This window comes from Mustelus asterias, chromosome 5, assembly GCF_964213995.1.
Source record: "Mustelus asterias chromosome 5, sMusAst1.hap1.1, whole genome shotgun sequence".
NCBI lineage: Eukaryota > Metazoa > Chordata > Chondrichthyes > Carcharhiniformes > Triakidae > Mustelus > Mustelus asterias.
In genome coordinates this window covers 34,884,164-34,910,104 of record NC_135805.1, presented here as the reverse complement: position 1 = coordinate 34,910,104, position 25,941 = coordinate 34,884,164, and the positions used below count along the sequence as shown (strand labels likewise).

General features: G+C 45.0%; 1 protein-coding gene across 3 annotated transcripts in view; it reads left to right on the top strand.

Moving 5' to 3' along the window:
• prdm1a (PR domain containing 1a, with ZNF domain) overlaps window positions 1–23,733 on the top strand; it is a 35,884-nt gene extending 12,151 nt beyond the window's left edge. For all 3 annotated transcript variants that reach the window (XM_078212417.1, XM_078212414.1, XM_078212416.1), the window contains exons 4-8: window positions 5,248–5,500; window positions 8,627–8,698; window positions 13,818–14,923; window positions 16,216–16,344; window positions 21,685–23,733. In XM_078212417.1, coding sequence (XP_078068543.1) covers window positions 5,248–5,500; window positions 8,627–8,698; window positions 13,818–14,923; window positions 16,216–16,344; window positions 21,685–22,260 — 2,136 coding nt within the window. In that variant the 3' untranslated portion in view covers window positions 22,261–23,733. The remainder of the gene's footprint in view (window positions 1–5,247; window positions 5,501–8,626; window positions 8,699–13,817; window positions 14,924–16,215; window positions 16,345–21,684) is intronic.
• Window positions 23,734–25,941: the final 2,208 nt, after the last annotated feature.

The following is a 25,941-nucleotide window of genomic DNA, read 5'->3' as shown; positions in this document are numbered from 1 at the left end:
ATATGTACTTAGTAGGAGTTTACACAGTAAATGAGCTGAGTAAGTGTCTGTGTCTCAGATGTTAGGAATGCTGAGGGCTAAATCTCGGTAGTGATGAACTGATTTCAACTGTTCTTGGCCCCCGTGTTGAAACATAGCATTTCTTATGGAAAAGGAAGCGATTCAGCTCTAGCTTGGAGGCAAATCGAGTTCGCATTTTGACCGAGAACTAATTAGAACCAGTTGATGCAAAAATCCTGTTTTCCCTTCTATTTACTCTTCACTCACTCGCAAATATCAGTCAGGACAGAGTGTGTTAAAAAGGTCAACGAGCACGTGAAGGATGTTCAGCTCCTCCTTGGTTGTTGGTGTGTGTGTGTGATTCTTTGTAGTTGAGAGGTTGGAGCCAGTACTTCCAGCGTGCTGATTTTACCATCCTACCAGCAGCAGTTTAGTGGGCATCACTAGAGACAGCTGGACAGGCCCAAAGTGCATCTGGGTAGGCTTCTGCCTCCCTCATCCTGACAATGGCAGCCAGTCTATGCAGAGAAAACGGAGTCTGTGCCGCTGATGTTGCTGTCCAGCTGCCATGGACCCAGTCCACATTACGTGCAGAGTCACCTCTACAGTTTGCTAACATTCTTCTGTAACATAAAGGATCCATCAAGAGAGATAGGGGATTTCAGTTCATGCCCTACACACACACACACACACACACACACACACACACACACACACACACACACACACACACACACACACACACACACAGTGAGAAGGTGGTGGTGAGCCAGTACACCCATTGTGCTGTTTGGAAGAGAGTCCCAGGAGTTTGACCCAGTGACAGTGAAGGAACAGCAGTACAGTTCCTAGTCAGGGTGGTGCTGAACTTGCAGATGGTGGTGTTCCGAGGAATACTTTTTCTTATTCATGGAATGTCATTGGCTAGTTCAATATTTATTGGCCATCCCTAATTGAACTGATTGGTGGCTTGCTAGGCCATTTAAGAGTCAACCACATTGTTGTGGGTCTGGAGTCACATGTAGGCCAGACCAGGTAAGGATGGCAAATTTAGTTCCTTGAAGGACATTAGTGAACCTGATGGGTTTTTATGACAATGGTTTTATGGTCATTATTAGACTTTTAATTCCAGTTTTTATGGAATTATTTTATTGAATACGACAAACAGCATCGAACCCAGATCCCTGGGTCTCTGAATTACTGGTCCAGTGGCAATATCACTGCACCACCACCTCCCTTGTCCTTCTAGCTGGTAGAGGTCATGGGTTTGGAAAACACTGTTGAAGGAAGTTTAGCAAGTTGGTGCACTGCATCCTGTACATGCTGCTGTCACTGTCCGCCAGTGGTGGAAGGAGTGAGCGTTTAACATGGTGGATAGGGTACTAATCAAAGGGGGCTGTGTCCTGGATGGTGTTGAGCTTCTTGACTGTTGGAACTGCACTGATCCTGACAAGTGGAGAATATTCCATCACATTCCTGACTTATACCTTGTAGGTGGTGGACAGGGTTAGGGAAGTCAGGAGGTGAATTACTCCCCTCAGAATTCCCAGCCTCTGACCTGCTCTTGTAGCCACAGTATTTATATGGCTCGTCCAGTTCAGTTTCTGGTCAATGGTAACCCCCAGGATGTTGATTGTGGGGGAATTCAGTGATGGTAATGCCATTGATTGTCAAGGGAAGGTGGTCATTGTCTGGCACTTCTGTGGTGCAGATGTTGCTTGCCACTTATTAGCTCAAGCCTTAATGTGCTCCTGGTTTCGATGTGTTGTTGAATATGCTACTTTTTGTGGATAAGACAATTTTCTACGTTGCCAGGTTGATGCCAAAGCTGGAACCAGCTTGGCTAAAAGCATGGCTCATTATGGAACACACATCTTCAGTACTGTTGCTGTAGATCTTTGAAATTCTCTACCCTAAAAAGCTGTGCATGCTTAATCACTGAGTACATTCAAGGCTGGGGTCAAAAGCCTTTTAGGTTTGCAAGGAAATTAAAGGACTTAAGGATAATGCAGCAAAATGGGATTGAGGGAGAAGTACAGCCATGGTTAGATTAAATGGAGGAGCAGGCTTGAAGGAGCAAATAACCTACTTCTGCTCCTATGTTTAGATTCCTTTGGCTTTTAATGATTTGTGAATCCAACATAACAGCAAACATAATTCTTTTCCCATCCCTTTTCAGTTCTGTAAGTGTTTGGAATTTAGTGTGGTTGAAGATGGCTTATATGTTTTTTCTGGGAGAGATTGGGTGCCACCCTTGCTGCAACTCACGCCATCCATTGTTGTCGGAGCCACTACTGTCTAAAGGAAAAGGCAGTTTCTACCCCAAAACTTCCAGGCTTTGTTTACTTCCTTCCCCCTTCTTCCACCAAACACCCACAACCTGTTCAAATGTCTTCACATATTCTTAGGGCAAGTTAAATTGGACATTCTCTGAGTCTGGAACTTAACCAGCAGTAAGTACAGGCACATAATGGGGATGCTTCTTTTTAATATGTTCAGTACACCCTGGACACAAAGTGGAATGGAGTGCCAGGCTCGATGGCAAGAGGTATAGAACATCAAAGTCGAGAGTTAATGCTGAATCTATCTAATACACACATAAGACCACAAGCAGAATACTGGGCTTCAACCTATTGGAAAGATATTTAACTAATAGAGAGGATCCAGTAGAGAAACATTCAGATGCTTTCTGATCTGAGAAAATAAAAATTGAAAGGTTTGAAAAAGTTGGACTATTTCTGTTCGAACATTGAGGACAATGGGTTAATTTGGTAGGATGTTTGAAATTGTGTAGAGGTGCGACTTGGTAGATAGAAGCTGTTTCTGTTGTCTGAAGGATTAGGACAAGGGGGACATAGAAATGGCATTATATGGTTAGCATTGCTGCCTCACAGTGCCAGGAACCCGGGTTTGATTTCAGCCTCGGGTGACTGTGTGGAGTTTGCCCGTTCTCCCCGTCTGTGTCGGTTTCCTCTCAGTGCTCTGGTTTCCTCCCACATTCCAAAGACGTGTGGGTTAAGTGGATTAGCCATACTAAGTTGCCCCTTAGTGTACCAAGATGTGTAGGTTAGATTGATTAGCCATGGTAAATGCGCGGGGTTATGAGGATAGGGTGGGGAAGAGATAAGATATTCTGACAGAGGGTTAGGGCAGAATCGATGGGCCGAATGGCCTCTTCTGCACTGTAGGCATTCTATATAAGAGTTTTCAGACAAGGAAGCTGCAGATGCTCTTTTACAAGCATAGTTGTGAGGTTGTGGAATACACTTCTGCCAGAGCTAGCAATCTCTTTCACTGTTGTAATTTCTATGTAATTCCATATCAGAAACTAGGGGGTGATATGCGGGATTTTGCAGTTTTCATCTGTAATATAATACTGTCTTGTACATCTAAAAGCACCTTTGAGAGCAGGGCAGAGAGTTCCCGGTTACGACCAGACTCCACGGCCTCATTTTATGCTGCAATAGCTGATGCAAACTTTTATCACAGAGCGTAGCTCTTTGAAGAAATAAGATGCAGTCATTTATGAAGTTTGTAGTACTCTCTAAATGAACCATTTAAATATAATCCAACTTCATTCAAACCATTCATAGACCACGTTGTGCTTCTTTAGAAAAAAAATCTTCAATCATTTGGGTCTTGGGGTTTGGACTCGATTCTAAAATTGTGATCTACGTAACAGCACGTTGGTCAAGATTGCAAAATACATTACTAATTACCAGAAATAGGTTTCGCCAAAAGATGTAAATTTTACTATTTTTTTTTTCTTTTCTTCCTGTGTCATCACTACGGTGGAAATAAGATTTGAACCAGGGCTACGCTGATGACATCGGAGCCGATGTCTCAGTTACATTTCTAAAAACTGTACAGTAAATGATACGATGGAAAATCAATCGGAGGTTAATCAAGATTTCGAACACACACAAAGTGCCTCGTAATGGAAGCAGCAGAGTCATTCATTCCTGGAAGTTTGAGAAAGCTCTTCACACCAAACAAAAACCTGAAAACATACTTGTTCACTCACACACACACACACACACTCCGCACTCTTGTTCCAGTTTCTCATAATAAACATACCACAAGATGTGAAGTGGGTTACTTTAAAAAAAACCTATGTGGTGGTTCTACCACGCAACCTCCCCCTTCCTCAACCACGTCCATCCTCTCCACACCTCCCAACTATCCCAATCGATTTTACAGGAAGTACCGTGTGTTTATATAGAAATGAGAAAAAAATATGAAAAAAAAATCTAGTACTTCAAAAGATGACAAGCTAAATCTGCAGGAGTAAAGTGCATGGTCATTGCAGCAGGAGAGAGCATTCTGCTCAGGTCAGAGCTTAGAACTGCTTCCAAACAGCTGCAGGTCCTGTTGTGGCAGGTGATCGCAGTGCAGGTTCCCTCCCCAGATCGGAGCTCAGTGTCAGAAGCAGCAGAATGTCTCGCATCGAAACTGAAAGAGATTTTCACAGCCGTAGCACTCAGAGGGGGCGGCAGGAAAAATGGAGGCTACAGATTCAGTTTGAGTAGCCTTTGACGTCAGGGCTTCAGGTGACTCAACACAGTGTGTGTATATATATATATATTTTAAGCACAGTGAGAGTGGGAACACTGTGATAGCGTCCACCTGTCCCTTCAAGCTAGTCACAGATGAGACTCCGCTGGATTATGCAGCAGCACAGGGCTTGTTGCTAAATTAGTAGCAATACACCCATCAAAGGTTTTTTATTATAAAAATATACAAAGCAAGAGTTAGCACAAACAAAACAGTTAGCACAAACAAAAGCACAAACAAATTTGATTTATTATTGTCACATGTATTGGTATATAGTGAAAAGTATTGTTTCTTGCACGTTATACAGACAAAACATACCATTCAGCGAGTACATAGGGGAGAAGGAAAGGAGAGAGTGCAGAATGTAGCGTTACAGTCATAGTTAGGGTGCAGAGAAAGATCAACTTAATATAAGTTAGGCCCAGTCAAAAGTCTGATGGCAGCAGAGAAGAAGCTGTTCTTGAGGCAAAAGTGAGGGTATTCCTGTCTATTGTCTATATGGTTTTCAATCCAAAAACCATCTATAAATGGCAGATATATATTTCAGATTGAAAACCATTTATAATTATTTATTTTACGAGAGAGCTTGAAAGATTATTGTTCCATGTTAACTGTGTCCCCGTTGCCAAAGGAGACAGGATGGGCGAGTTCTGAAGTTGCATTTTTAATTTCTCTCCTCTCTATCCGTCTTAGGTGTACTCAAATGGTGACTTGCATCACTTTATTGACGGGTTTGACGAGAGCAAAAGCAATTGGATGCGATACGTGAACCCAGCCCATTCGAAGCAGGAGCAGTGCCTCGCAGCTTGTCAGAATGGGATGGACATCTATTTCTACACTGTGAAGGCCATCCCAACTAATGAAGAGTTACTGGTCTGGTACAGCAGCGAGTTTACCGAACGCCTCCAGTACCCAGCCTCAAACGATCTTATGATGATTAAGCTAAGTAAGTGCATCGAGCTGAATGCTGCATTGGTCGTCGTTTCATTCCTAGCACGCCCACTTATTAAAGTGTGATGGATGTATTTGCATGAAACACTTACAGAATAATTTGAATGGAATTCCCACGGGGATAGAATCCAGAAGGTTATTATTGCATCAGTGCTACATGTCACTGCAAGCAGGGCTTACAGCCAAGTCTGTGGAAGCCAGTTAGTTTAGGTATGGTAGCGCAAGAGTTGCTTTATTGCGGAGAGCATTGAATGAAACCACACAAGAGGCAGAGTTGAAGGGGCGCTGATGTCTTAGAGGATTGTAGCATGGGAGGAGGTTACAGAAAGAGGGAATTTTGGGATCACAGAGGGACTTGAACATGTTGGGCGTAATCTTACCTTCCGTTCATGCCACGCTCCCGCTGCAGCAAGATCGAAGAATTTGGCACCCAGCCAAATCTCCATTCACTGCAGTGGGACGGGAAAATCCCGCCGGCATGAACGGTGGTAAGATTCGGCCAAGGATTTTATACTTGAGGCATTGTCGGATGGGGAGCCAGTGTTGGACCACAGACACATGGATGATGGGTGAACAGGATTACGAGTTAGAACATGGGCAGCGGAGATTTGATGAACTCCAGGTAACAGGACGGAAGGTGGGAGGTTGGTGTGGAGAATATTGGTATTGTGGATTTGGAGGTAACGAGATACATGTGAGTCTCGAGTAAAGGGTGGAGGGGAAGAAGCCTGATGGCTTTACTTTCATTCCCCAAGCTTGGGAGCTTATATAAGGAGAATGGATCATTTTAAAATTAAAACATTAAGCTTTTTATTAATTCCTTCTTGGGGCGGCATAGTGGTTAGCAGTGCTGCCTCACAGCGCCAGAGACCCAGGTTCGATTCCCAACTTGGGTCACTGTCTGTGTTGAGTTTGCACATTCTCCCCGTGTCGGCGTGGGTTTCCTCCAGGTGCTCTGCTTTCCTCCCACAAGCCAAAGATGTACAGGTTTGGGCGGCCAACACATACTTGGAAAGTGTAGGATTGAGTTCTGATGTAAAGTGTTAGTAGCTGTGCGTGCAAATGTGCTACGGAGAGAGCTTTAAAAGTGTTGGTATGAGTTGTGACTGTTGCGGTTGGATTTATTTTGTCTTGAAAGATCCCAGGTTTTGATGCAGTGTCTGTTGCCTGGATCTTGACCCCACAGATTCTGGCAGCCTTCCGACATCTTGCAGTGGCGTAAACCTCGACATGATAATCCCCAGGAGGCTATCCCACTGCAGAGGGCATTACATCTGAGCTGACAGTTCTTTTTACCAAGGACTAATGTTTCCTATTGTTCGACAGAATTGCAAAATCCCTACAGTGCAGGAAGAGGCCATTCGGCCCATCAAGCCTGCACTGACAACAATCCTACCCAGACCCTACCCCTGTAAGCCCAGATATTTACCCTGCTAGTCCACTTGGCACTAAGGGACAATTCAGCATGACTAATCCACCTAACCTGCAAGTCTTCCGGACTGTGGGAGGAAACCGGAGCACCCGGAGGAAACCCATGCAGACATGGAGAGACCATGCAAACTCCACACAGACAGTCACCCAAATCTGGAATTGAACCCGGGTCCCTGGTGCTGCGAGGCAGCAGCGGTAACCACTGCTGAGAAATCTTTCCCCATTCTCACTCGCCCACTCCAGCTCCAATCTAAAACAATGTCTGAGTTGCAGCTAATTGTAGCCAGGCCAAGGGGATTCTGATTTCAAACAGATCAATGCCATGTAAAGGCCTCACCCACTGAATCAATGGGGGAACCACTGCAGATGTTAGCCCCCCCCCCCCCCTTCACCAGTGTAAAAGAGGGTAGAATTCTTTCGGATAGTTAATGGCGTAAGGTTTGTAAATGGTTCAGATTCACTGGGTGCCTGAATCAGCTACATGTCATGCTCAAAAGCACGTCTTATCTTCAAACTTCAACCAGCCAAACAAATCATTTCACTAACTTTTAAAAAAAATTTATGTTAAGAAATAGTGAATCAGCAAATATGCAAAGAACAGCACGAATGTGATATGGGAGTGTTTACGAGGAATGTTCTGTTACTGCATGAATTTGCCTCATCCACGAGCAACGGGTTTTAAAGTGAATGTAATCCCTGGGAAGAGGAGTGACAGAATAAATTAGTAAACGTGGTTTTAAAAACACCCTAAAATAACATTCTTTAAGCTCACAATTTTGCAAATCCAGAGCACATTTTATTTTTCCTCCTTGTTTTCGCTTCTATTTTTATAGAATCATAGACTCCCTAGAGTGCAGAAGGAGGCCATTCGGCCCATCGAGTCTGCACCGACCACAATCCCACCCAGACCCTATTCCTGTTACCCCACATATTTGACCTGCTAATTCCCTGACACTAGGGTCAATTTAACATGTCCAATCCATCTAACCCGCACAGCTTTGCTTCTTTCTATTGTCACTTTTAAAAACCATTTAGACAGTTACTTGGGTAAGATGGGTATAGAGGGATATGGGCCAAACGCGGGCAATTGGGACTAGCTTCAGGGTTTTAAAAAAAAAGGGCGGCATGGACAAGTTGGGCCGAAGGGCCTGTTTCCAGGCTGTAAACCTCTATGACTCGCTGAGGTGCGTGGACAGGTCACTTGTTTCCTGGGCCTGTTGAATGCTGTTCTGCGACAGGCCTGCAGGAGGCGAGCAGGAGCTTCACGGGGTGCTTTTGCCCCCACACAGCCACCACCATCTGACCCCACTACCGCCACCCCCCCCACCTTCACCCACCCACCGTACCCCTCGCACTCATTCTTTGACACGGCTAGCCAGAACTTGACATGCCGTGGAGCACTGGGTGTTTGCTAGTTCCTTTGGGGTGTACTTGTTTTAGCTTGTGGGGGCCTAGCAGAACTGCCTGCTGATCAATGACCTGGTTTCCATAGCAACAACTCGGCCAGAGTGAGCCACATGGGGGCGGGGCGGGGGGGGGGGTTGGTGGATCAGCCTAAATTTATCGATTACTAACAAATGAAGGAGGAACTAGGCTTTAATCTCCATCAGGATCATTTTACATTATGTTGCAGTAAATATTTATTTTTCTCAGGGATTGACTTTCAATTTTTTAAAATTCCAAATCTCAGAGTGCGTTAACGTGCCTGGAAGGGAGGAACTGCAGGAAAAATGGCCGCACAGATCAAGAGGCCAACCTGATGGTAAGGACAAGTTTGAAATGTTTAGGCCAAGGCAAAAAAAATCTAAAATGAGTTCAGAATAAACTTGTTGAAGGACCTCTCCTCACAGACTTCCATTAATGGTATATAAAGCCTCGCTCCAGTGTTGCATCCTTCACTGCCTAGTTATCCTAAGCTCCAACAGAGAGCAAGGGTAACTGTAATGAACATCTGGTTTTATTAATTTGTATGGAGACTTGTTCTGTTCAATATTTAATCACTTTTAACTGTTTAATGCCTCAGCTCTCACTATTCATAGAATCCCTACAGTTCAGAAGGAGGCCATTCAGCCCATCGAGTTTGCACCGACTCTCCAACAGAGCATTTTACCTAGGCCCACCACCCCCTGTCCTATCCCAGTAACCGTGCACATTTACCCCGCTAATGCCCCAACCTACACATCTTGGGAAGCTAAGGGGAAATTTAGCATGGCCAATCCACCTAACCCACACATCTTTGGACTGTGGGAGGAAATCGGAGCACCTGCAGGAAACCCACACAGACACGGGGAGAACGTGCAAACTTCACAAACAGTCACCCAGGGCAAGAATTGAACCCAGGTCCCTGGCACTGTGAGGCAGCAGTGGTAACCACTGTGCCACCATTATGGTATTATGGTATGTGCCGGCAAGTCTTCCTTTAATCGGCATATATCTCATTTTCAAGGTTCTTTGAGGAGGTGGAAGTAATCCTATTATTGCCAATACATGGAATGGGATTATGTACTAGTTTTTTTCAATCCAGTAGCACCCTTTCTTTCTCTGCAGATCTCTAAAGTAAATTTAATTTGTGTGTATTTATTTGTGGCACTTAACAGAAGTATGGCATTTGTATTTTACGAACATTCCTGGATTTTGGTTCAATACAGTAAGAAGTCTCACAACGCCAGGTTTAACCTGGTGTTGTAAGACTTCTTACTGTGCTTACCCCAGTCCAACGCCGGCATCTCCACATTTTGGTTCAATACACATTTCAGTTGAAACTGACTCCGGTTATAAATTGATCAGTGATCTTATTGGACAAACTGGGTTAAGAAGGCAGTTTTAAAAACCATCGCCACCTTCATAATAACCTGCCGATGGTAGAACAGGCACACGCACAGATCAAAGAGAAATATCTTCAGCTACTCAGCATTAATTTTTCAGACCCATTTCACTGAGAGTTTCTGTTTTTGCCTCAAACTTATCTATACAACCATTGCAAAACAATCAATTTAATGTGATTCTGCTTCGCCAAATTAAGAACTATAAAAGCATTACACTCTGGCTGAAGTATGCTGAAGTTCTGGGGGAAAAAAAAAATTATTGGGAGATTTTTCACGCAAATTCTTGTTTGTTGATGTCCTGTTTTAAAGCTGTGATTAGTTTCCGACTTTGGAGAAGATGTTTAAGAGACAATGTTTGATTTCCACTCTATCCGATTCCTCTGCACCACAACATTCATCTACACCCCCACCCCACGCACTCCTCCCGCCCCATTCCACCCACCCCTACTATCTGGCTATGTACTTATATTACCAGTCGACAATGTAAAGGATTGGTCAGGATGTATTAGACTGAATCTAGAGATGGCAAAGTGAACTTTGTTTTTCTATGAATGGAATGTTGGAAACTCCCCATACACCATTCTCTCTCTCTCTCTCTCTTCCTCCGCCCCCCCCAACCCGGATAGAAGTGCCAAATGTACGGTAATTGTACTCTGTAACTTTAGGATCATCTGAATAGGGACATCTACCTGTGGTGCAAAACCCTTGAGAAAGCCGGTCTTTAACTGCAGATAACAGGATTGCGCCAGCCCCCATTTACGAGAGACTTGTACTTTTATTACTGTTCCAGTCAGTGCTTGTTTGTTAAACAAGCTGGGGTAATCTGCTCGACTAGCATCTAATCTCCTGTGGCTGCTCTTCTTCTGAAAATGGGCCTTTTTATTTGGTTCCTCAGAACTGAGTGTGGGGCCCACCCTGGCATTCCTTAATTTAGTATCAAAAGTGATTCAGCAGAATTCAGAGACATGATGCGATGTGTGCAGCAGTCGTTCTTCCGTGTCAGAGGCATTCCCCGCCCACAGACTCAGTGCCTTTTAGACTTTCTGCAACCGTAACTTTAACTCTTTGCAGACTGCATTTCTCTTACCCGCAAGGCTTCTGTTTCTCCCTAAAGTTTAAAGTTCATTTATTAGTGTCACAAACAGGCGGCAATAAGGATGGCAAGGTGGCACAGTGGTTAGCACTGCTGCCTCACAGTGCCAGGGACCCAGTTTCGATTCCCGGCTGTGTGGAGTTTGCACGTTCTCCCCGTGTCTGCATGGGTTTCCTCCGGGTGCTCTGGTTTCCTCCCACAGTCTGAAAGACGTGCTGGTTAGGTGCATTGCCCTGAACTAGGGGAATTTCATTGCAGCGCTAATGTAAGCCTTACTTGTGACTAATAAATAAACTTTAAAACTTTAGGCTTACATTAATACCGCAATGAAGTTACTGTGAAAATCCTCTAGTCGCCACACTCCGGATACACTGAGGGAGGATTTAGCATGGCCAATGCACCTAACCAGCTCGTCTTTTGGACTGTGGGAGGAAACCCACGTAGACATGGGGACAACGTGTAGACTCCGCACAGACAGTGTCCTAAGCCGGGAATTGAACCCAGGTCACTGGCGCTGTGAGGCAGCAGTGCTAACTATTGTGCCACCATGCCGCCCAAAGGGAAAGTTACTGAACAATCTGGAGAGAGAACGAGAGAGAGAGAGAGAGAGACTATAAAGTATGCAGGTTGATGGGAAGTGCTAGGAGTTTGGAAGGAAACTGAGCCGGGCTTGAGATGGAAGCAGAACAATCTTTGAGATTGATGATGTGTTTAAATTGAGGAGCACTCAACAAGGCTACATGAGCCATAAATCCACACAGAATGTGGAGGAGGGATCCTCTGAGAATATTCCCAATCTCTTGTCTCTCACTTTTGTATTTAAATGCAGCATGTTGTTCTGAAAACTCCAGCACTTATTATCTTGGATGGTCCGATGGCACAGTGGTTAGCACTGCTGCCTCACGGTGCCAGGGACCTGGGTTCAATTCATGACTTTGGTCACTGTGCAGAGCCTGCACATTGTTTGCGTGGGTTTCCTCCGGGTGCTCTGGTTTCCTCCCACAGTCCAAAAGATGTGCTGGTTAGGTGCATTGGCTATGCTAAATTGCCCCTTAGTGTACCCGAACAGGCGGCTGGGGGATTTTCACAGTAACTTCATTGCAGTGTTAATGTAAACCTACTTGTGACACTTAACTTTAAAAAACCTTATTTTCCAATTCACTTCACTGGGGGTTTCCTGCCTCGATGAAGAATGGCAAAGGAACAATTGGATGTCTGAACTCTGCACATCGTGGCGACACTTTATTTTAGACCTGACTTCTCCAAACTAAAAAAACTCTGCCTTAAAGGACAGTTGCAGAAAGCCTCTGCCTTGCTGGCTTGGTCTTTCAGGTGACGAAAAGCACACCATGACTCTCGCGCCCTCTTAGCCCATCTTGCCACAGAGAGATAGTTTTTTTAAATAGCTGTGCTCTTTCCCCTCCCCCACCCTCCCCCTCCTCCGGGCTCAGTTGGCCTGCTGTGGGGTTCACTGACAGTTTATTTTCCGGTGCAGTGACTGAGAAAAGTTCAATGACTACTTGAACTTCCTGCCTGCCAAGCCCTATTTGAGAGATAGGTATCTCCCTGATAACCTTCTATTTATTTTTGTCTCGCGGCCTAAGGAAGCCAGAGCGTGCTATCTGTGCTGGCTATCAGCACCTTGCCTATACTGTCCACTCACTCCTGTTTGTTTAGCACTGGCAGCGCAGAGGACCATTGATTGCGAGAACACAGCAGTCGTCCATCATTATGCCTGAAACTTAAGCACACTCATCCCCCAGCTTCCAAAAACACTTTGTCTGACAGCTCAGGGATGTCAAGTTAAATGGCAGCTGCGACGTGCGTCCTTACTTAAACAGGTGACTGTGACAGCTTTGGTATTGATGGAAATGGACTGCCAGAACTGTAAACAGTGCACAGAAAGAAAACACCGAGGCAATGAGCTACTTGTTTTCCATCCCGACGCAGGAATTTATCCAACACAAAAAAAAAGAAAAATTGGTTGTGTCACGCTGCTCTGCTCAAACTGGTTGGTGAAGGCACATTAACTGTAGAGTCATGAGAATTGTCTGCCAGTATTAAAGGCCTCTTTCCTGGAGTGCTCACCTTAGCAGCTTCATTGGCCTATATAACAGTGACTGCATTACAAAACATAAGTTTAAAGTTTATTTATTAGTGTCACAAGTAAGGCTTATATTAACACTGCAATGAAATTACTGTGAAAATCCCCAAGTACTCAGACCCCATCCCATTGAATATAATAAAAAAACTGGATCATACCAGCTGAGTTTTTGATCTATGTTAAGGAGGCAGACTTGCTGGTCCTAATGACGCAGGCCATTCGGCCCATCGAGTCTGCACCGACTCTCCAATTGAGCATCTTACCCAGACTCTGTTCCAGTAAACCCCACATATTTACCCCATTAATCCCCTGACCTACACTTCTCGGGGCACTAAGAGGCAATTTATTATGGCACAACGAGCCTACACTGCGAAACTCTGACCCATTATCTCAGGGTTCAGTGGATGGTTATTGACTAGCTGGGCTAAGCTCTTGCACCTGGAGATATCTGAATCCATCGATTTACATCGCTGCTGGGGATACCTGTACCACCTCAATGGTCCTCAGTCTTTGGAAAGTAGTTCATTCCAAATTAAATGGTGAGTTGGCTCCTGTGGCTTGGCGTGGGGTTGGCCCATCATATTGCTGTCTTTAAAGCATGTAAATGTTGAGGGTATTTGTGACGGGCATCTAGGATAGTGAAAGTATGCTGCTAATGGTATTACACAACATTAGTGCAAAAAGATCACCACTTCCTGATAATGCAGTTTGTCAAGTCAAAGTGCTGCTCGATTCGCATTTCCTTTAATAGATACTTCATGTTCTTCTCTTTTATTTAAACAGGGAAACAAATGTGAAATGCTGAGCAATGTTCTTTTTAATCGTTCATTTCCTGATTTTTTTCCTCCTCCTGCTACAGAACAAAGACTAAAGGAGAAAAGGTATGTGAGTGAGTTGAATGGCACTGCGAAGAATGACTATGTGACCCACAAAACGCATGGTGGCGAGGGAAATACGATGAAGGAAAATAGCCAAGTAACAACATTCCAACCAGCAATGGCTCCAGGCAAAGAGATGGAGGACATCAGCAAAAAGCACAGCCTGAAACGGATCTTCTGTCCCCAGGTTGTGTACTCAGTCGGATCTCACATTCCGGATGACTACCGGAAGCCCAACCCTGCTTACGGGTTTGAGAGGCACAGTTACTTCAAACATTCTCCGATCCAGTCTTCGGTCACCTCCAGCCCGTCATCTAGAAGCAGCCCCGACCAAAGCTTTAAAAGCTCAACTCCACACAGCAGCCCAGACTCCCATATCTCCCCTTTGACGCCTTCAACTCAGGAACACAAGCAAACCTTTCCTTACTTGAGTGGACCCTACCACCGTGAAGGACTGAACTCTCTTTCAGCCTACCCTGCTCCGAACCACCTGCCCCCGGCCTTCTTGCATCCCTATAATCCTGTTAACACTCAGTATTCCAGGTTCTTGTTACCTCATTATCCGGTTGGCTGCAATAGCTTGAATAACTTCGCCGGCCTGGGTGGCGTGAATGGCATGAGCGGCTTTAGCCTTCTCCCCAAGATGTACCCATTTTACAGCAGCCTTTTAGGAAGCGGTGGCCTCTCCCAGCAAATGTTCAACCAGGCGGTCCTTCCCAACGCTGAAGGAACCCGAAGGCTCCTCCTCCCCGAACAGCAGAAAGACTTCCTTGTCCCAGCGCGGAACAGTGCCTTTTCCATCGCGGGCTCCGCCGCCAGCCTGAAGGACCGGCCTTCCAGCCCCGGCAACGGCTCCCCGACGGCCGGTACGGCTGCCTCCTATTCTGAACACTTAATGCAACCCAAACCTACCTCAGCTGGCCTGGTCAGCAGCAGCAGCAGTGAAGAAGCCATGAATCTCATCAAACCAAAGCGAAACCTCACCGGTTACAAAACACTCCCCTATCCGCTAAAGAAGCAGAATGGGAAGATCAAGTATGAATGTAATGTCTGCTACAAGACCTTCGGACAGCTATCAAATCTCAAGGTATCTTTTTGATTAAGGAATATTATGACCAAAGTAAACAATAATGAGCTGGCTTGAAAATAAAATAGCACACTGCGGCGTTCTGGCAAATATTTATTCCTCAACCAGTATCACTATAAAAAGACTACTTGCTCATTTATTTCATTAACGTTTGTGTGAACTTGCTGCATTTTCCTGCATTTACTTCAAAAGGGCGGCATGGTGGCATAGTGGTTAGCGTTGTTGCCTCACAGCGCCAGAGACCTGGTTCAATTCCGGCCTCGGTCACTGTCTCTGTAGAGTTTGCACGTTCTCCCCGTGTCTGCGTAGGTTTCCTACGGGTGCTCTGGTTTCCTCCCATAGTCCAAAGATGTGTGGGTTAGGCCATGCTAAATTGTCCATTAGTGTCAGGGGGATTAGCAAGGTAAACATGTGGTGTCACGGGAATAGGGCTTGGGTGGGATTGTGGTCAGTGCAGACTTGATGGGTCGAATGGCCTCCTTCTGCACTATAGGGATTCTATGATCATTCAAAATACTTCATTAGCTGTGAAGCACTTCAGGATGTCCGGCGGTTATGAAAGATGTTTATAAATTCAGCTCTTATTATTCTCTACTTTGTTGTTTTACTTTCTTTCTCTTTGCAATCGTGATTTTAAGGTACAGAACTTTGGAACTACGGATAAAGTTTCAGGGGGGGTGGATATTGGGCTACACCGAATGGAAGAAGTCAGCAGGCACATTTTCACCATGCCAGTTTTTACATTCTCCATTGACTTGGAAAATATTGCCAATACTTTCAATTTCGAACTGAGTTAAGGTGACAATGAGATTCGGAAACGGGGCCGGAATTCCCCGGCTGTTCGCGCCGGTGGGATTCTCTGGTCCCGCCAGCAGCGCAGCCCCGCCCGTGGGTTTTCACGGCAATGTGGGGTGACAGTGTTGGGAAATCCCATTGACAGCGGCGGGACCAGAAAAACCTGCCGCCAGCGAACAGAGTGCCACCTCCTGCTGCGGGGAAAAAGGCGACTGGGGAGGCTGGAGAATCTCGCCCCAAGTCTCCTAAATTGCATTTGAGCTCTTATTCTGTGAAGAGCAGTGGAAAGATCGGGTGCAGTGATAAATCACCTCTTGATTTGCCCCGGGCCAATTTCGCGTTCTGGCATAGATTAATTTCAAGCCCTTGATGTTTCCTTGAATAGATTCTATCTGATTACAAAATCTTGCAAAATCTCTTCTTCTGAAATCTGGAAGTGCTAAATGTGTTTTGTGGTAAAAGGAGCTGTAAATAGAGAACTTGTTCTTCCTTTCCAGGTCCACTTGAGAGTACACAGTGGGGAAAGACCCTTTAAGTGTCAGACCTGCAATAAGGGCTTCACGCAACTGGCACACCTACAGAAGCACTATCTAGTTCACACTGGAGAAAAGCCACATGAGTGTCAGGTAAGGAAAGAGTTTTATTAATGTACTTTAAAATATTTTGGAAATATAGAGAACATGGTAACATAGAAAATAGGAGCAGGAGTAGGTTGTATGGCCCCTTTGAGCCTGCTTCATCATTCAATGTGATCATGGTTGGCCCTCCATCTCAAAACCACACTCCTGCTCTCTCCCATACTCCTTGATGCCTTTAGTGTCTAGGAATCTATTTCCTTCTTGAATATATTCAGTGATTTGGCCTCCACGGCCTTCTGTGGTAGAGAATTCCACAGGTTCAACACCCTCTGAGTGAAGAAGCTTCTCCCCATCTCAGTCCTAAATGGCCTACCCCATATCCTGAGATGGCAACACCTTGGTCTATGCCCTCCAGCCAGAGGAAACATCATCCTTGCATTCAGTCTGTCCAGCCATGTCAGAATTTTATATGTTTCAATTAGATCCCCTCTCATTCTTCTCAACTGCAGTGAATACTGGCTCAGTTGACCCAATGTCTCCTCATACGACAATCCTGCCTGGTGAACCTTTTCTGCACTCCCTCTATGGCAAATATATATTTTCTTAGATAAGGAGACCAAAACTGCGCACAATACCACAGGTGTGGTCTCACCAAGGCCCTGTACAGCTGCAGTAAGACATTCTTGCTCAAGTCCTCATGCAATGAAAGCCAACATACCATTTAACTTCTTAACTGCTTGCTGCACCTGCAAGCTTGCTATTAGTGATTGGAATACAAGGACACCCAGTTCCCTTTGTGCGTCAACATTTCCCAATTTGTCACCATTTAAATAATACTCAACCATTCTGTTTTTTCTACCAAAGTGGATAACTTCACATTTATCTGCATTATACTGCACCTGCCATGTATTTGCCCAATCACCCAACTCAATCACTCAGATGCTCTTTCCTAGGATAGAAAAGTCAAGTGCTAGGGAACATAGGTTTAAGGTGCGTGGAGAAAAAGTTAGAGGAGCTGTGCAAGGCAAGTTTTTTACACAGAGGGTGGTGAATGTCTAGAACGCACAGCCCGGGAAGGTGGTGGGAGCAGGTACGATAGCGGCATTTAAGGGGCAACTAGACAAATACATGAATAGGATGGGAATGGAAGAATGTGAACTCTGTAAGTGCGTACGGTTTTAGTTTAGACAGGCATCATGATTGGCACAGGCTTGGAGGGCCAAAGGGCCTGTTTGTGCTATATTGTTCTTTGTTCTATGTCTAAATCACCTTGAAGCCTCTTAACATCTTCCTCACCACTCACATCCCTACCAAGTTGAATGTCGTCAATAAACATGGAAATATTACATTTGGTTCTATCAACAAAATCATTGATGTATATTACGAATAGCCTGGGTCCAAACATTGATCCCTGAGATAACCCACTAGTCACCAACTACTCCTCCTAAAAAATACCCATTTATTCCTACTCTCTGTTGCCCACCTGCTAACCAATTCTCAATCCATTCCAACATATTACACCAATCTCATGTGCTTTAAATTTGCACGCTAACCTCTTATGTGGAACTTTATCAAAAGCTTTCTGACAATCCGAATACACCATATCCACTGGTTCACCCTTATCTACTTTACTAGTTACATCCTCAAAAAACTCCAGTAGGTTTGTCAGATGTGATCTTCCTTTCATAAATCCATGTTGACTTTGTCTAATCCTGTTGATAACTTCTCTAAGTGTCCTGTTATCACATCCATTGTAATAGACAATAGCGTTTTCCCCACTACTGAAATCAGGTTAACTGATCTGTAATTCCCTGTTTTCTCCCTCCTTTTTTAAATAGTGAGGTTACATTTGCCCCCATCCAGTCTGCCGGGACTGTTCCAGAATCTACAGAATTCTGGAAGATGACAACTAATGCGTCCACTATTTCCATGGCCATCTCTTTTAGTACTTTAATGTCTAAAATATTAATTTGCTGAAATGTTTAGGATTGGGCGGCATGGTGGTATAATGGTTAGCACTGCTGCCTCACAGTGCAGGGACCCGGGTTCAATTCCCAGCTTGGGTCACTGTGCGGAGTTTGCACGTTCTCCCCGTGTCTGCACGGGTTCTTCCAGCTCCCTCCCACAGTCCGGAGGACGTGCTGGTTAGGTGCATTGGCCATGTTAAATTCATCCTCAGTGTGCAGTTCTGGGCACCTCACTATAAGAAGGATGTGGAAGCGCTGGAAAGAGTGCAGAGGAGATTTACCAGGATGCTGCCTGGTTTGGAGGGTAGGTCTTATGAGGAAAGGTTGAGGGAGCTAGGAATGTTCTCTCTGGAGCGGAGGAGGCTGAGGGGAGACTTAATAGAGTTTTATAAAATGATGAAGGGGATAGATAGAGTGAACGTTCAAAGACTATTTCCTCGGGTGGATGGAGCTATTACAAGGGGGCATAACTATAGGGTTCGTGGTGGGAGATATAGGAAGGATATCAGAGGTAGGTTCTTTACTCAGAGAGTGGTTGGGGTGTGGAATGGACTGCCTGCAGTGATAGTGGAGTCAGACACTTTAGGAACATTTAAGCAGTTATTGGATAGGCACATGGAGCACACCAGGATGATAGGGAGTGGGATAGCTTGATCTTGGTTTCAGATAAAGCTCGGCACAACATCGTGGGCCGAAGGGCCTGTTCTGTGCTGTACTGTTCTATGTTCTATGTACCCAAACAGGTGCCGGAGTGTGGTAACTAGGGGATTTTCACAGTAACTTCATTGCAGTGTTAATGTAAGCCTACTTGTGACACTAATAAATGTGGATTAAGACAATGCCAATCTTTCTAGAGCTCCACTAATTTGATGCAGTGTGCCTACCACCAAACAAAACGCTGGGAAGTTGCTGAAGTTTATTTTTAGTTCTCACCACTGACGGGTCAGTGACACATCAGATGCAATGATGTCTTAGTTGCACTTCACGCTTTTTCAAATCCTGTAATGTTTAATCTGTTGCCTTGCACTTTCATGATGCACTGGGGTTGTAGCTATTCTTACTGTTCCTGACAATAAGGCCTGTGACACTTTAAGGGCACGTAAGGGTCATCCCACTCTCTGTTTCGCGTACTCCTGTTTTTAGTAATAATTAGAGTGCAAGTCACCCACAGAAGGTCATTACTTCAGATAGAACAGGTGAAACAGCAATTAAAACTTAAAGCTTTTACAGTTCAGGATTGAATCATTGCTCACAATGGTTCTTGTTTTTGATCCACTCTGTGTTTCATCTTACCCCTGACAAAGATGTGATTAAGCAATAATGGACACATTAGTAAGTAGCCGTGGTTTGTGTTTATGGGGAAGAAGCATGTGAATAAGATCAGTAGTTTTTCAATCAAGCTAATATTCTGAGGCATAATAGGACTACTGAACTTTCAAAAATTACCAGCTGCAGGGAAAAATGATGAAAGCAAATTTCTGCGGACGCTGGAATCTGAAATAAAAACAGAAAATGCTGGAAAATCTCAACAGGTCTGACAGCAACTGTGGAGTGAGAATAGAGCCAACATTTCGAGGCTGAATGACCCTGTGTCAGAGCTGGAAAATTGGGCTTCTATAGAAATATGAAATTTATTTTATTTTAACCAAATATATTTTGGGGGATACTGCTTCACAGGGGTAAGCAGTCCTCCGTTGCTCGAACCGATTACCATTTGTAAGGAGTGAGGCTACTGAGTGAGAATCAGCAGACAGTGAGAGATCACTGGGAGATGACACACACTTTCCAAAGAGGGAAGGAACCGGGATGAAGAACCCTGGCTGACAGTTCCCCCTTGCCACGAGGGAACCTTAGACCAATTGCTGCATTTCTACTGTCATTCATAAAGACAGCCTCCTCACCTCAGACCCAGGATATCATTGCAGGAGAAACTCAGGGTAGTGTCCTAGACCCAACCATCTTCAGCTACTTCATCAATGACCTTCCCTTCATTATAAGGTCAGATATGAGGATGTTTGCTGATAATTGCACAATGTTCAGTGACTTCTCAGGTGCTGAAGCAGTCCATATTCAATTGCAACAAGGCCTAGGCAATGCGCAGGCTTGGGTTGACAAATGGCAAGTAACATTCGCGCCACACAAATGCCAGGCAATGGCCATCTCCAACAAGAGACACTCTAACCATCTTCCCCATATCATTCAATAGCATTACCATTGCTGAATTCCCCCACTATTAACATGCTTATCATTGACCAGAAACTGAACTGAACCAGCCATATAAATACAATGGCTACCAGAGCAGGTCAGAGACTGGGAATTCTGAGGCAAGTAACTCATCTCCTGACTCTCCAAAGCCTGCTCACCATCCTCAAGGTACAAGTCAGGAGTGTGATGGAATATTCCCCACTTGCCTGGATGAGCATGGCTCCAACAACACTCAAGAAGCTTGAAACCATCCAGCACAAAAATAGAAACATGGAAACTAGAAGCACAGTAGGCCATTCGGCCCATCGAGCCTGCTTCGCCATTCATTTTGATCATGGCGGATCATCGAATTCAACATCCTGATCACCCTTTACCTCCCATATCCTTTGATCCCTTTAGCCCCAAGAGCTATATCTAATTTCTTCTTGAAATCAGACGTTTTGGCCTCAGCTATATTCTGTGGTAGTGAATTCCACACATTCACCACCCTCTGGGTGAAGAAATTGCTTCTCAGTTCTAAAAGGTTTACCCCTTATCCTAAAGCAGTCCATTTGACGAGCATCCCATTCCCCCAACCTAAACATTCACTCCTAACACTACCCAAGCCCAGTGTCAGCAGTGTGTAGCATGTATAAGATGCGCAGCAGCAACTCACCAAGCCTCCTTCGGCAACACTTTCCAGGCCCGCCACCTCCACCACAAGGGCAACAGATGCGTGGGAACACCTCCACCATGAAGTTCCCCTTCAATCCACTCACCATTCTGACTTGGAAATATATTGCCATTCCTTCTCTGTTGTTGACAAATCCTGAAACTCTTTTCCTAATACCATATGGTATCTTCACCACGTGGACTGCAGTGATTCAAGTAGGCAGCTTACCACCACCTTTTTGAGGGCATTTAGGGATCGGCAACAAGTACTAGGCCTAGCTGGCGAAATCCACATGAAAATTGCAGGCTGGGGATTGGACCTACCTGTTCTGTGTGTCTGCACTACTCCTTGCATAAGCCTGCTGAGCAAACCGGGGGCAACTTATTTATGTCCGTGTGTGGTAAAACAGGACAATCATTTGCAGTGAGTTTAACCTGCATAGTGACAGTCACTGATAATTGTGTTTAATATAAAGCTGACTTTTAGTCATTCAGAGGAAATGAGTTTGACCTGCTTGCTAAGAGTTTTCCTCTCTTTTCTCCTGCCCCCTCCCCACCCCCACAGGTTTGCCACAAACGCTTCAGCAGCACCAGCAATCTGAAGACGCACCTGCGGTTACACTCGGGCGAGAAGCCTTACCAGTGCAAGCTGTGCCCGGCAAAGTTCACCCAGTTTGTCCACCTCAAGCTGCACAAGCGCCTCCACACCAGGGAGCGCCCCCACAAATGCTTCCAGTGTCACAAGACCTACATTCACCATTGCAGCCTCAAGGCGCACCTCAAAGGAAACTGCCCGGTTGCCCCAGGCGCCGGGCGCTCCCTGGAGGACCTCAACCGCTTCAACGAGGAGATTAATAAGTTCGACATCAGTGACAGTGCAGACAAGCTGGACGACTTGGGGCACAGCGAGGAGGTGGAGTCTGCTGTCGAGAAGCAGATCGTCAGCATGCTGAGGAGGGAGGTGGAAGAGGCCAGTTTAAAGAACCCTTTTCAGAGGAACCTGGGCAACAGCTTCTTGTCCGCAGGGTGCAATCTGTACGAGGGTTTGGAGACTCCAGTCCTGAAAATGTCTCACGGTAGCCCACTGCCTCTCGTGCCCATAAAAGTCAAGCAAGAAACAGTTGAACCCATTGACCCTTGAGACCAGAAAGACGCGATGTGTTTGTGTCTTAGGGAGCCGAGGTGCCTGTAGCATTCGAATGTACATAGATTTCTGCAGTGCTGCAGGATAGACTGACTGATTTTTCCCTCAGAGCTGTCCCCGCCACGGCTGGACATCTCTCCATTCAACTCAGGGCATCTTAAGGAAAGTATTTGGCAGAGCTATGACCAGCCTATTAAAGAAAAAGCTTAAAGACAATCATTTTAAGCGGAATTATTTTTTCAAGAATAGTCGATAATTTATTACGCAATTTACTTTGTTAAGCAATACCTGAAAATGATGTTTACAATGACCGAGTTAATCATTGTAATCAAATATTGAAATGTTTTATTTTTATCCTCTCTGTTGCCATTCTTTGTAGATACTTAAAAACTGCATTTTTATTCTTATAATGTTAACAGGATCCTAATCGGGAAAGGAAACGACTCGTCACTTAAATTGGAATATTCTGAAATAGTTTTGCAAAAATTACTGTTGCAATATGGTAAATTGCCAAAGCAGGAAGTTTTATAGATTAAGTCATGTGTCTCATTGTAATCTTTTATCTCACTTGTCCTTACCTTCTCGCTTTTCTTTCGCTCCCTCTATCCCCGTTCTTTCTCTCTTCCTCACTCTCTGCCTTCCCTCCCTCCCCAAGTCTCTGTTTCCCTGTCTCTCTCTCTCTCTCTCTTGTTCTCTCTATGTCCTATGCTTTGGTATTTCTATTTTCAGTGAATTGTTGGTGAGATTGTAAAGCTGAACAACAGCTACCTCATTATGTGTCCAGTAGTGCAGGGAGCAAAAAAAAGGAAAATAAACTGGATAGGATTTGTTATTTCTTGCTTACTGGTAATGTAGCAGCAATATTTGTGTATTTTATTTTTAAAAATTAAAAAAAAACAACTCTAAATCATGGACCGCGACTTAAAATCGAAGGCGGACTTGTCTTTTTTTTTTCAAACAAGGAGGTTCAGGCCAGCGAGTCCTCATGACTGTAACCAGCACAGTTCAGGCGAGGTTTAAGGAGCTGGCTGGGCTAACGTTTTTTTTTGCGTTGACTGGTTTAATGCAAACCGAAGCATCACTACTCTTACCACTGGATACACTTTATTCCTTTTTAACCGTAATGCTTCTGTGTTGTGTTTGGTTTTGATTTTTGTAACCAGGAACTCTGTGCTCGACTGCACGGTACCTTGTGTTGACTGGACTCTGCTGTGGACTCAGTTCCAGTGAATGTAGCAGAAACCTGTCTGGAAACTTTGCTGACAGTGGGATTAATTTTTTTTTTAAATTTTGTTTGTATTTTATATTAATTTAAAATTTCCTCTTTGACCAAAGCGACCAGGTGTTTTGGAGCCTTTGGGCTTTCGCTTATTTCTGTTAGAAAATCTTCATCCTATGTTTACATTCTGGTTTACAATGTTATTTATGTGCAACATGTCAAAGTGTAAATTAAAATATGAATGCTCACTTAAACACGTGATGTTTCTACCTTTCTTTAAAAAAAAATCTCTGCTGTAGGTAGGGGATGGCACAGTGGTTAGCACAGCTGCCTGACGCGGGTTCAGTTCCAGCCTCGGGTGACTGCGCGGAGTGTGCACGTTCTCCCCGTGTCTGCGTGGGTTTCCTCCGGGTGCTCTGGTTTCCTCCCGCAGTTGAAAGATGTGTGGGTTAGGTTGATTGCCCAAGTTAAATTGCCCCTTAATCAGGGTAAATATGATGAGGATCAGGCCTGGGTGGGATTGTTGTTGGTACAGGTTCAATGGGCTGAATGGCCACCTTTTGCACTGTTGGAATACTATGATTCCTCCGGGTGCTCTGGTTTCTTCCCACAGTTCAAAGATGTGTAGGTTCGGTGGACTGGCCATGCTAAATTGCCCCTGAGTGCCCAAAGATATGTAGATTAGGGGGATTAGCCATGGTAAATGTGTGGGTTTATAGGGTAGGGTGGGGGAGTGGGCCTGGGTAGCATGCTCTGTCAGAGAGTCAGTGCAGCCTCGATGGGCCAAATGGCCTCCTTCTGCACTGTAGAGATTTTGAGATTTTTTAAATGACATTCTGAGGTAATTTTGTGTTGGAGGTTTTTGGTTAACTTGTCAGATTTATGGTGCCCCTTCTGCCCATTGTAAATTGTTAAACTACCGGGTATTTCATTTTCTTTAATAGACTCTCTGAGGGACATAGTTAGTTGCTATATAGATTCAGGTTTCCTTTCCAGAAGATGCTGACATGTGATGCAGTCCTGCTCTCTGCCTCTACAGGATAATCACCCAATTCTCAATTGACTGAATTTTTTGAGGAGGTAACTAAGTGTGTTGATGAAGGTAGGGCAGTTGATGTCATATACATGGATTTTAGTAAGGCGTTTGATAAGGTCCCCCATGGTCAGCTTATGATGAAAGTGAGGAGGTGTGGGATAGAGGGAAAGTTGGCCGATTGGATAGGTAACTGGCTGATCGAAGACAGAGGGTGGTGGTGGATGGAAAATTTTCGGATTGGAGGCAGGTTGCTAGTGGAGTGCCGCAGGGATCAGTGCTTGGTCCTCTGCTCTTTGTGATTTTTATTAATGACTTAGAGGAGGGGGCTTGAAGGGTGGATCAGTAAATTTGCTGATGACACCAAGATTGGTGGAGTAGTGGATGAGGTGGAGGGCTGTTGTAGGCTGCAAAGAGACATAGATAGGATGCAAAGCTGGGCTGAAAAATGGCAAATGGAGTTTAACCCTGATAAATGTGAGGTGATTCATTTTGGTAGGACTAATATAAATGTGGATTACAGGGTCAAAGGTAGGGTTCTGAAGACTGTGGAGGAACAGAGAGATCTTGGGGTTCATATCCACAGATCTTTAAAGGTTGCCACTCAAGTGGATAGAGCTGTGAAGAAGGCCTATAGTGTGTGAGCAGTTCCAGAGGCCTCAAAACCGGGCACCTTGGCGACCACATGTGCAGGTGCCATCAGCATGCCTGTGGTGACATCATCAAGATGTGATCACACTCGGGGATTGCCTGTCATGGAGAGGCAATGAAGAGGGGAGGCTCTGGGAAGAAAGGATCAAAATAAACTCCTTTCCGATGTGTCGGGATTGGGATTGCTGCAGATGGGGAAAGGAAAAAGCACAGAGCTCTGTTGTTGCTTAACTAAGCGAGGTCGACTTAAGAGTCAAAGTACCCAACAGCCACCTGGCACTGGTCAGTGGCCAAGCTGGCTAAAAGCCAGGACAAATATGGGTACAGAAGTGGACTTCTGTACATCCTCACCCTCATTTCCCACTCACTGGGCAGGACTTTCCGGCCACACTCGCTCCGAAACCAGAAAATCCTGCCCGAGGTCAAATGACCTTTCCATGGTACACTCTTGCCTACTCCAATTCCAGTGGTGGGCGGGGGGGGATAAAATTCTCCCCACTTGCTTTTCTTCTCTTGCACTTGTGCCCATGCACTTTCCATATTCTGTTTAATACTATGCTGTATTTTGAAACTGACATTTATCATACGTTCCCTCTCCCTCCCACTATGACTTCCTTTAGTGCTGTATGATTCTCTCTGATTCTCCAGTTCCTTCTGCACAAGTCAGCCTTGTGTCGCTTAACCAGAAGGATTCTTCGCAGCTTGAGCTGGGTAGGGCAAACTGATCTACCTTGGGGGGAGGGGGGGGGGGGGCGCTGGGCCAAGTCCAAAGTCC